Raw genomic sequence first — 12,512 nt, 5'->3', positions numbered from 1 at the left:
TTTTTAAAAGTTGACTAGTATTCCATAGTGTATGTAGGCCACATTGTATTTATCCAACCATCCATAAGAAACTCAAACAACTCCACAGCAAGAAGACAAATAACCCATTTAAAAAATGGACAAAGGACCTGAACAGAAATTTCTCAGAAGACGATATACAAAGGTCTGATTCATTAACAATAAATTACTAATCATTAGGGAAATGAAAATTAAAACCACACTGAGGCATGAGAACCAGCCTGGCACAGTGCAATTGCAGCTACTCCAGGAGCTGAGGCAGGAGAATCTCAAATTTGAAGCTAGCCTGGGTAACTTAGCGATGCTCTGTCTCAAAATAAAAATGGTTGAGGACATAATTCAGTGATAGAGTGCCCCCTGGTTCAGTCTGCAGTTCAGGGAAAGAAAAGTGACCCAGACATATATATGTGTGATATATGTTGTCATGAAATAAATGAGGCACATGGCCATCCTGGCCCTCAAGAAGTGAATAATCTGATGGGGAAAATAAGATATCAGACTGGCAGATAGGAAAGACTGGCAGGCATTGAAAGGATAATAGGAGACAAGTAGGAACTGCAGAAAATCAAAAGACACAGAAAGAGGAAAAAGCAGAGACTAACAAGATGCAGGGCTGGGGGCGTAGCCCAGTGGTGGAGCGCTTGCCTAGCCTGTGAGAGGCCCTGGGTGCCACCCCAGAACTGCAAAAACCACAAAACAGAACACCACACTGAAATATCACCCCAAACCTGTTAAATTTGCTGTCACCAGGAAGATGAAAGATAACAAGTGCTGTCAAAAATGGAGAGAAAGGGGAGCCCTTCCACCCTTTGGTGGGCATGTAAATTAGGACAGCCATTAGGGGACAGTAGAGAGGTTCCTCAAGAAACTTAAATAGGTTTGGGGTACAGCTCCATGGTGCAGTGCGTGCTCAGCACACAGAGGCCCTGGGTCTGAGCCCAGCACCACTCACACACACACACACAACTCATCAAAGCCCCATAAAAACTGATCTACTATGACTAGTGAGCCCACTTCTGGGCACAGATTCAAAAGACATGTTGAAGGGAGCTGCGTGGGCTGGCACACCTATAATCCCAGCTTTTCGGGAGGCTGAGGCAGGAGGTTCGGGAGTTCAGAACAGGCCAGCCTCAGCCACTGTGAGGCCCTGTCTCAAAATAAAAAAGAACTGAAAATGCGGCTCGGTGATTGCCTGGCCTGCGCCAGGCCCTGGGTTCAATCCCCAGTACTGCAAAAGAAGGGAAAAAAGTGGAAAGGACATCTGCATGTCCACGTTCACTGCAGCATTATTCACAACCGCCCCAATACAGAAACCGCCTACGGGTGTGTGAGGGTGAACGCACACAGAAAATATACTTTAATATTGTCAGAGGGGGCCGTGTAACTTGAAAAAAACCCGCCCAACAAAGTGTTACCCTGCTACAGACCTAAATCACACTTACTGTGTGCCGAGTAAGAAATCACACGTGGCAACGGCGTGACAATACTCTTTATTTGTGATGGTTAAAGGACACGGGGAGGCGCCCTTGCAAGTACTAGGCACATGTTCTGGGCAGAGCTCCTTCCCAGGGATCCCCTCGCGGTTCAGCACCAGGGAGTCACAGCTGCCAGCAGGTCTGGCGGGGTACAGGGAGGCGCCGCCTGGAGGCCCACAGCAAAGGAGACAGCGACGTCAATCCCCAAGGCCGGCGTCAGGAGGGTTGAGCTGGCCAAAAAGAGATCGATACAACTCTGTCCTAGAAGACAAACAAACCAAATTGGTTAACACACCAGTTAACTTTTCAAGGTTAAAAAGAAACTAAGAAGCTGGGAAATACTCTCATCTGTTCCTTCAATTGAAAACACAGCCATGTAATTAAAAAATGCATCTCGCGGCTCTTATTCACAAATACAACGAAAGGAAGAAATCCAGAGGCAGCCAATCAAATAGTAAAATATGTAAACAGTCCAGTGTGGCTGGATACCCTGTCTCTAGGGAATGAGTTTTCTCCAAGTCTGCCCTTTGCAGGCAGGTTCTTCAAGTAAGAAAACAAGATTGAATATTTTAATAGGATGTACGAGATGGCCACGCCACGCCATGAGGAGGATTCAATCAGACATGGGATGTAGGGGGATATAATTTAGTTTTCATACATTTTCTTGGACTTGGCGGTACTTGAAAAACAATGAAAATGACCCAGCAACAAGATTCCAATTACTATCACATGTGCAGCGGTTCAGGTGCAGAACCAAGACCCTCCCCACTCCCCACCCGCTTCTCTAATCCAATCTAATAATTTGATTGGCTAATTTATTTCAAAAGTTGGGTTTTGACATTTTAAAAACTCCTAACATGTCAGAGTCTTGGGTTCGTGAAAATACAGTAAATTATCACACCCAACCTCTGGCCAAAGGCATCTGCCAAGGACTGGAAAATCTCAAGGGTGTATGCAGAGGGACCCTCCCGGTTGCCAGGATGGCAGCTGCGGGGCACTTTCCCCTGTGCATGCCAAGGAGCTCTTCCCGCAGTCGGAAGCAGCCTGGAGGCGACCCGTGTGAGATGAGGAGGGCCCAAGGGACCCGGCCACCTGAGGCAGGCATGCAGCGGACCAGGGAGTCAGCAACCCCATAAGAGGCTGTAGCAGCTCGGCTACATTAGATCTGACTAACAATATTCTCTGCCATCTTGTTAAGAAATAGGCTCTTGAAAGTGCTATCTGAGAGCTATCACCAGCAGCCTGACTTCACAAACGAAACCTCCACCTTTCAAACAGCTATCTTTCAGCAAGAATTCAACACAAAAAATTTATTAGTCTTTTTTTAAAGTTACCCTGTTTTAGTTATGGAGAGAAACAGAGGCACCATAATTAGGAAACCGTCAACAGGAATGGCATAAAGCTTTAAAAAAGCGAAAATCTTTAAAAAAAATTTTTTTTTAGTTGTAACTGAACACAATACCTTTTATTTTATTTATTTATTTTTATGTGGTGCTGAGACTCGAACCCAGTGCCTCACATGCACTAGGCAAGTGCTCTGCCACTGAGCCACAACCCCAGCCCTAAAAAAGTGAAAATCTTAAAGAAACCAAAAATATAAACTAGCCTTTCGTGGTGGGGACCCGCGGAGAGGCAGGGAGCTGTGGGTTAGAAAACAGTGGGTCTCCAGTTTTACTGCAGCCATTTTACTGCAAGGATTTGCCGCTACCTCACCCTGAACCACCGAGCAGCCCCAAGGCCTGCAGACAAAGAGCAGGCTCACCCTGAGCTCCAGCCTCTTTTGTTCCCGCCGCACACATCTGTCTGCCGGCTCTCCACAGCCCAGACAGCCCTACAAAGGTGGAAGAGCAGCCTCGGCCCAAATGCAAATGAGCAAACGAGGCAGCCTGCCTCCTCGCCCAGGCGCCCGCCCCGCCAGGCCGCACCCATCCCGCTCAGGCCTGCCTATTTGCCAATAAACACGGGTCTCACTAGCCGTGTCAACAAAAAAATTAAGTGGCATGAAGGGGAGAGTTGCCATGACAGAAAGGACAGAATGACTTTAAGAGGACAGCGGCTGATGAGAGGGAGAAGCGAGGCAGGCGCAGTGCTATTTAGCCTTCACAGCCACCCCTCGCCAGCCTCGCCGTGCTTGCCTGCACCAGACCCCATCATTACCCGAGCAAATGCTTCCACTCTGCGCAGCAATAGCAGTGCAACGCCTGGGCCAAAGGCAGCAGTTACTGTCCGCAGCGGGGTTCACGTGTCAGGAGCAGAGAGAGAAATGCTGAACCCATGTTTTGATGGAACATCATTTCACACTCAGGTGCGCAAAGCTGACAAACATGCAGCGCTCGTGGCAGAGCGACTTGGGAAGCTGAGTGGTCTGGGTTCTTAAAATATTTTGAGAGAGAGAAATTGAGAATACAGATAAGGGATCACTCCAATCTAAACACCCTGGAGCAATTTCAACTCCGACATCTTCCTCTCCCACTGCCCACCAACCAGCAGCCATCTGCACCTGCAAAGCACCTAAGCCTATGCCCCCCACTATCTCAGATCATGCCATCTCTTACCAAGAGCATGGCGACAGCCTCCTGCCACCTCTTCTGCTCTCTCCTCCCCAGCCCCAGCTCTAGAGGCAGACCAAGCAGACCCTCCTTGGCGTCCAGGAGCAGCTGCAGGAGGACCCGCTGCAGAAGGAGGACCCGCCTATACCCCAGCTGCTGGCTCAGCTCAGCCCAGCCTTTCTCTTCCTGTCCAGGGTGCCAGCACTGTGGGTCTCTGCATTCATAAGTGGCCCTGCAAGCCGGAAGACAGAGCCCAAGTTCTGAAAGGATTTTACAAAACTTTTCACCCCTCACACATTCTAAGTTGCCATATGAAGTTTTTCACAGCAAATTTATTTAGGCACAAAGGACAGAATTTTCAGAATATTGTGAATGTTGACTTTTATAAGTCACAACCCTTTTGTAATGCACCCAATGGAATCTACGCCATACGGACTGGATACCCATTATCATTTATAAATAACACATCATCGAACTCTAACTTTGAAGTTTGATATTATCTTTTTTTCAAACTTTATTTCCATTTAACTTTTTCCTATAGGATTTTTGTTGTAATATAATTGTTCTTTTATTGATCACCCTATTATACTTCTTGGCCACAAAAATAAGTAAATGGAACACTTCAGAAATTTTTGAAATTTAAAATATAGAAATTAAAATATTTTAATTTCTTGACACAATAAGTCTTGAAGTAATTACAAATTCTGTTCTGGATTGGGTTATTGTTAAAATTATTAGGATACAATCTCTATATTAACAATACAACACAATTCATTGCAATTTTAGTGAAAATGTAATATAAATGTGTAAAGTGCTACTAGAATCACATCTCTTTGGATATGGATGAAGCTTTCCCTGTTATTTGTTCATGGATCTATGGATGAATATATCTACTGCTAGAATGCAACAGGGTTCAGCATCAATTCTAGTTCTATTTTTTTGTAGATGTAGGCACTGAGAAACCCTGTCACATAAACAAGAAGGAAAGAATGGGAATTTTTCTTTAATTTTTAATTTTTGGTGGTATTGAGGATAGAACCCAGGAGTACCCTACCACTGAGCTACATCCCTAGCCTATTGTTATTATTATTATTATTATTATTTGGAGACAGGGTCTCTCTAAGTTGCCCAGGTCAACCTTGAACTTGGACTCCTCTTGCCTTGGTCTCCCATGTAGTTGGGATTACAGGCAAGCCACTATGCCCAGCCAGGAATAGGAGTGTTGTCACAACAATGTCACTTGATTCTTCTCATCTCATTCTTTCTGAATTATATGGGGGGGGAGGGGGATATCGTATATTGACCCATCACTAAAAATTCCCTAACTTTCCCTTACTCCCTCCCTCCTTAGGGATTGAGCTCAGGCCTGATGCATGCTGGGCACGCACTCTACCACTGAGCCACATCCCCAGTTCCAAAAATTATCTTTAATGATCTATCAGCTGACAATTCAACTCACATCCTCCTACAATTGGTTGAAAATAAAGACCTGGAAGCCATCGAACCCACACGTTGTCTTTAGTTCAGTCCTTGGGCTTTCCCAATTCCTGGACCGCATGTCCAAAGGGGCCTGTGTCTGATGCCCTGGGCCTTTCCGATCCAGGGCGAGGACTGTGGCACTCTAAGATGGGCTCACAGTGAGCTCTGCACTAGCTGAGAGGCAACTGTGGAAGGCCAAGTGGAGGGAGGCCTGAGCTCCTGCACAGGCATGTTCTACTCTGGAAACTGACTCCATCAAAGTCTGTGCCTGCCTTCTATTTAGAAAGTCCTCACACACCAAGTAAGAGCGAGGTGGAGAGGGCCCCGAGCTGCCCTAAACCCAGACAGGTGCTAGGTCTAGTGTCAACACAGAGGGAAAGATCAAACATCTGAAAAGAAACAAAATAGGTACAACTCCCTTACCCCTTCCCAAGGAAAACAAAACCAGGACAGGTCACCCAAGGCGGGGAATGAGGCAGCCTTCCACAGACTTCCCGCCAGCATCTTTCCTAACCAGGACTTAGCTGTGCAGAGGGCCAGACTATCAATCCTTCAGGTTAACCTTGTCTTCCTCTGATTCTCCTGGGCAAGTGTAGAGTTTAATACTTGAGGTTCCCTTAAGGCTATGCATAATGAACTTGGTTTTCTTTAAAAACTAATTCCTGCTCCCCATCACATTAAGGATCAAGATCTGAATCACTGATCTGAAATACCTTCCCTGATTTGTCTCCCCTCCCCCCCACACACTGTGGGTCTCAATGGCCAGTGGGAATGTCCACTGTAGAAAATGTATTAATGTTAGTATCATGTAGGAGAATAAGCGACAGAGTAATTAACAGGACTTGGACCTAAGGTAGAAGGTCGATAGCAGGGGCTCTTCCTTGAATTAAAATTTAACTTACCCTTTATTGCAACCTACAAAAGCAAGTAATGAGCACTAACATTTTTATTTCTTTTAAACTGTCATTTAGGCTGTAGAGGGGATAATTACCTATCTCTAGTGTAGTAAGGTTTTATAACCCTTAGTGAGGCATTTTCTAATTTAATATTTTTACTATATTATCATAAAACCTGTTTCTGGAAAAAAAATGATCATGGATTAGCAGCCATTTTCCATAAAGATGGAATGTGTGTATGTGTGCGTGTGCTAGAATCCAGCGTTTTATCTATGATTCTTCCAAAGAGACTAAAGTAGGCACCGTCCAGCTAGCTGTGCACTGCCGTCATTTCAGCAGTGGCTGGGATTTAAGTGAAATGGGTGTGCACGTGTAAAGTAATGCAGCCCCCAGACAGATGTGAGGACCCATGTGTTGCCCTCAGTTCCCCAGGTACACTGCTCTCAAGACTGCAACACAGAGCGTCGTCTTTCACGATGGTATTTGGGCAAACAGTACAAAGGAGAGTATCAAACTGCAAATATCTGTGTGGGGCTTTCAATTTACTAGTCAGTAGCTTGAGGCATGGGGATTCTGAAGGCATCTACTATCTGCTCTCAGAAAGACCCTGTTCCTCCTACTTCTGCCAACAAGCCTCCAACCAAGCCATCTCCAAGTCACTGCACCCCTGCTCCTATGGCCCAGGCAGGCGGCAGGGCAAAGAAAACGGCCTGTATGGCCCCCCAAGTATATCACAGCCTCCCAGCAAGTATTTCAGCCAATCTTCCAAAGGTACCTGTACAGACAGTAATGCTGCTTTCCTGACTTAAATTATATTTGCCCTTGCTTAATTTGAGACTGTTAATTCGTTGCTTCATGAGGAAAGGGGTACTCTCCACTGCAGACACATCCACAGTGCCCGGCCCTTCTTCCCCTTCTCAGGCACTCTCCTGCACACTGCAGGGCCCTGCCCCGAACAGGTGCAGCATTTATTTCTGCCTAACTGAACCTCTGCACAGAAACCTTGAAGAATCAAGGAAAATGACAAAGTACGTGAAGGGCATGTCAGGCTAATTCTGACTTTCGACCAGAGCTCCCTACCAATTCTACACAGGCTCACATCAAACCCCAAATTCCATGAGTAGGGTCAGCAGAACCTGATGTAGAAATTCGCACGGGTGCCGCCTCTGCACCAACAGTCTAGCACGGCCACCGATGACAGATGTGTGCTTTCAAAAATTATTGGTGATGATACTGATGCTGCCCTTTTTCAAATGTTTGTGTTTTGAAAACAGCTGCCTCAGTGCTGTGGAAGTTCATAAATGTAGTAGACACGTGCCAGACGTTTATGGTCCCTGGCCTCAAAATACAACACACAGGTATGATAAATTAATAAAAAAAATCTGAATGCCTACCTGACCTTCGTTAGCTGCTGTGCAGGATTACAAAGACACAAAAGAGTAGCAGAAGCTGGGCTGGGAAGATGATCATCTAGTAAATTGTCTGGGACACCCAGTTCTACTTGGAGAGACACGCTGGACCCAACTCTGCTGTCCTGTGACTTGTCCCATGGCCCTTATCCCTCGGGACTAGGAGAGGAGCAGGGGTGCCCGTGTGCCCTGTGGCAGTTCCTCAGCGAGTCGGTGTCTTCCTCTGTCTACTCCTATTCTTTCTGGGCTAACCAGCCTCCTTTCCCTCCACTGCTCTTGTGATCGTGACAGTCGTCCCACCAGCCTGACCAAGTCCTGCAGTTTGCTGACGCCCCACAGCGAAGTCCAAGAACATCCCCGCCAGTCCTCACATGGCCGGCACAGTCTAGACAGCGCAGTGGGTAGAGAGGACCCCACCACCTCCGCATTGGTGTTTTCAGTTTTTGTGGGGTGTTTTGGCAGTACCAGGGAGTCAACCCAGGACCTAGTGCATGGAAGGCAAGCACTCTCCCTGCGCCGCCCGGCCCTTCCTCCTATATTCTGAACAAACACCCCTCTGCTCCACAGATCTCTAGTCTCTTCCGTTCTGTCCAGCAATATGCCCAGGCATTCCAAATGCCTATGGAAAAAGGTGTCCCTCCAATTATTACTGGGCATATGCTAATGGCACAAAACAAAGGGACCCTCTCCCAGGAAAACACATACCTCCATTCTAATTGTCAGAAACCAAAGTAGGCCAGAGAGCAGAGGCTAGCCACTGTTCCATTTTCCTCTTAGGGATGCCTAAAACCCTGGGACAATAGCTTTCTTTTGTTATATATTCAATCAAGTGGGAAAAGCAAGTTTAGGAACAATCACCTAAAACAAAGCAAATCATTTTTATGTGGCATACCGCACAGCATATAACAGACGTGCAGGGGCTGCCAGCTGGAGCCAGAGTGGTTCTGATTCTGACTCAGGTCCTTACCAGACCCATAGGCTCTGGTAAATTACTTAGCCCCCTGAAACTTAGCTTCCTCTTCAGTAAAATGGTGATGTATCCTCTTAAAGATACTGTTTTTAGAGTACTAAGCAAAGTCCCCGTTATATAAATTGCACAGTAATTTGATGATGCAAAATGGAACAAGACACAGCAGCCAGAATTCTGGCACCCGAGGTGCGGCAGAGGGCCCATCTGACGGCCTGTAGTCAGCTCCCTACCAGCACAAGAAACTGAAGCAGCACCTTCCTCCACAGTTCATTCCTTCTGCTTCTCTGACCCAAATCCTACTCAGTATCAATGGCTTTAAGTGAGAGAAGGGTGAGTGAGAATGTGTCTATTGGCTCAAGAGGGGAACATATCAATCCAAATGGCATACAAGTGACCTATGCATGTCCCAGGAATGGAACCAGACCAGAGACAGGTGACAGGTCAAAACTCAGTTCTCAAGACTGGGTATTGTAGGGAAGGCAGTCCAAGTGCAGACCCTGACACAGCTCTTACAAAAATCACCTGGTTAGAATGACACAGACTTGAGAGCAGAAAGCTTGGGATTACCAAATACAGCCAAAGAAAGGTCAGTACAGACCTCTCCCTTACTTTCCTTCCCAGTGTCCCCCAACAACAAACAGTGAGTCACAGGTTTTTTGTTTTTATTTTTTGGTACTGGGGATTGAATCCTGAGCCTCACCCCCTCAGCCCTTTAAAAAATTTTATTTACTTTTTTTGTATTTTTACTTTTGGTACTGAGGACTGCACCCGGGAGCGCTTTGCCATTGAACTCTATCCCCAGTCCTTTTTATTTTGAGACAGGGTCTCACTAAGTTGCTGAGGATTCTGCTAAGTTGCAGAGGCTGGCCTCAAACTTGCCATCCTCTTGCTACACCTCTCTAGTAGCTGCAATTACACGCATGTGCCACCACATGCAACTGGATAGCAGGTTTCTTTCCTGAAATCTCACCACATCCCAGACCAAAACAAACCAAATCCAAACAAAAAAACACTCCCTCCCCCGGAACAAGAAAGTTAAAAAAAAAAAAAAAGCAAACTTCTCTCACCTGAGACCTATTTCTTAACACAATCAAGTTATCAAAGCCGCAGTAGTGATTCAGAGAATCCCCTCCCATATCACTACCTACCTAAATCTGGATACAAGGCAAATCATCTTGGATCAGACACCAGCTGAACACCAGATAGGACGTTCCAAGACAGTCAAACTGCAGCTGCCTGAATTCGCCACAAGGTGGCAGTGCACGACTCATTTCTAAGGGGACCAGGTGCCGAGGAGACTGGAGCAAACTGAGCCCATAAATTACTCGGTGTGTCTGCTCTCATCACCATCCTCCCAGGGCTTGAAGGAGACTCGAGAAGGTCTGTTCCAATGTGCTCTTTTGGTCAGGTCAGAACTGGGTCCTTCAAACCTCTGCAAATGCTTTTAGCCCTGCAGCTTTAAATTACAGATGGTGACGTGTGGCCTCTGGCCTGTCTCCTAAAGATCAGACAGATTCAAGATTTATAAATGTTCAAAGACATAGGTTCAGGCCCCAAACAAAGGAACCAAAAGGAAGGAGAAGGAAGGAGAGAAGAACAGGGACAGGGGTGGGAAAGGAACTGGGATTAAATTTGTAAAGGTTTTCTCCTCATTCATCAGTTACAAATTCATCCCACTTTAACAAAGGGAAAAAAAAAATACTTGAAACTTCCATCATTCCAATACCACTAGCTTCAAGTCTTTCATATTCTTTTAAAGAAAAATAATTTACTTTAGTGGCTTACAAAAGTGTGGGGGGTGGGGGTTGGCAAGAGCCACTCTTCAGACAAAAGGGACGCTGCTCCTTTCCTGTGCATTAATATTCCATATTCCTGGGATGATTTCCACTTTCACAGTTTGACTGTTTTATAACAGATTTGATGTGAGAGAAGACAAATGGCCTCACAAAGGAAAGACGACAAACCATCTCACTGTTTTTTAGCTGGGTTTTCTCTTTATTTTTATTTATTTTTATTCTGGAGCCAGGCTGCAGAGCTCTCTGCCTTGCTGGAGATGTTTAATATTAACGTCAAGCCACCACGATCCTGGCAATAGAGTTGGCCGGTGTTGTGTTTACGGTTTTGTGACTGCTGGCTTCAGGAAGATGAAGCTCCTTGTTCAAACAGCAGCCCCTCTAACAGCTCCTGTTAAAAGCCAGGGGATGCTTCACTGCTTAGACGTGAATCACTTCCTCCAACCGCAGGGAAGGTGAGACTGACACCCCGTTACATTTGTATCCGTATCAGGACTGCTGTCTGTGATCCCCGGCCTGGGGGGCTGCACAGTATGTATCTCTCAGCTCCAGTTTAACCTCAGCTTTCAGGGGATCAAACACAGAAATTAAGAGTTTCAGCAGGACACGTTGCTATTACTTCTGACACCAAGTTGGAGAGCTCATTTGCTTAGAAACCCAGTGCCAACCCAAAGGTGAAAGCAGCAGCCAAGCAAACAAACCCAAGGCAGCAGCTCGGAAAACCCAGAGGACAGAGCTGCTGGCCCCAGGAGCAGAGCGGCCACCTGCTGCAGGCACTCTGCCCTCAACTCTGCTGGCAGTTCAGCAGCCTGGGTTCTCCCAGGCTCCCAGCTCTTCTGCGCCCTCGTCCTTTCATCTCCCTTCTCCTACATTGAGCTCCTGGGCTCTCTTTCTACTCTCCACACACTGCCCTGTGATCCCCGACCTGCTCTCGGCTCTGACCATCTACCTCCTCTGGGCCAAGGACCCCACAGCCAGTACCCACGCTCCAAGCCCTCTTGAGTCACTCCAACTGGCTCAGGATAAAACTGAGCTCACCCTGTCCTGTGAGATTATTCTGTCACCTAAACTACAATTCTGTTAATAATGGCAGCAGATTCTTTACTACTCATGTGCCACACTCAACTTTTTGCCACTACTACAACACAAACTTACAGATATCCACACTGCATTTTCTAATTAAAAAGTAAAACCAACCTGGGATAGGTCTCCCCTTTGGACAGTTTACTGCAATGTTAACTGAAAAAAAAATGTAAATTGCCACCTCCATTTTGTTTGGTTCCTAACAGCATCCTTCAAAAAACTTTCCCCTGTCCTTTTTCCAGAGAGGAATTTATAAAAGGAAGGTCCCTGCTAAACCTGCTAGGTGAATGTTCTCCGGGGGTGTGGCCCAGGACCCCTGGACTTCTGGACATCTGCAACGGCACAATCCTTCCCCGTTCCAGCTCTGCCAACCAGTCCCTGAACTCAGCAGTCTGCTGGCCTTAGCTAGTTACACAGCTGGCTTTAAAAATCCGGATCGCTAAGTGCAAAATAAGCAGCCTGCATTTCTTCCCCTGGAAGTGGGTGAGTCTGTTTTGGTGCATAGCTGCGCCTTCCCCGGCAGGATTGAGCGGCGCCAGAGGAGGCGAAGTGCTGCCAAGTGTGTGTATGAGAAAATGTGTATTGATTTCTTCTTTCTTATAAAGGAGCACAAAGCATTGAAGAACAATTGCTCCTCTTTTCAGCATTTCACATTCCACTCAAGAGACAAAAGGCCCAACCCCCACATTCTCCCAGAAGCAAAGGAGAACCCGAGAAGTGCACAGAGCCCGTCTCAGCCTCCAGTGTCGGCAGCTACCCCTGCTGGGCAGGCCCACTTAGGGACTTCAGACCCAGGGACCACAGTGCCTCACCTGGCTCTGCACAAGCAAGAGATTCCCT

The 12,512-nt window shown here is 46.6% G+C and overlaps 1 protein-coding gene across 1 annotated transcript in view; it reads right to left on the bottom strand.

Annotated features, from left to right (window-relative positions):
* Positions 1-1,489: 1,489 nt before the first annotated feature.
* Positions 1,490-12,512, bottom strand: part of Aatf (apoptosis antagonizing transcription factor) — a 104,060-nt gene continuing 93,037 nt past the window's right edge. The window contains exon 12 of the mRNA XM_047547463.1: positions 1,490-1,754. Coding sequence (XP_047403419.1) covers positions 1,691-1,754 — 64 coding nt within the window. The 3' untranslated portion in view covers positions 1,490-1,690. The remainder of the gene's footprint in view (positions 1,755-12,512) is intronic.

The sequence above is a fragment of the Sciurus carolinensis genome, chromosome 3 (genome assembly GCF_902686445.1).
Source record: "Sciurus carolinensis chromosome 3, mSciCar1.2, whole genome shotgun sequence".
NCBI classification, from domain to species: domain Eukaryota; kingdom Metazoa; phylum Chordata; class Mammalia; order Rodentia; family Sciuridae; genus Sciurus; species Sciurus carolinensis.
Note: the sequence above shows the minus strand (reverse complement) of the source record. Positions and strands in the feature narration are given on the sequence as shown.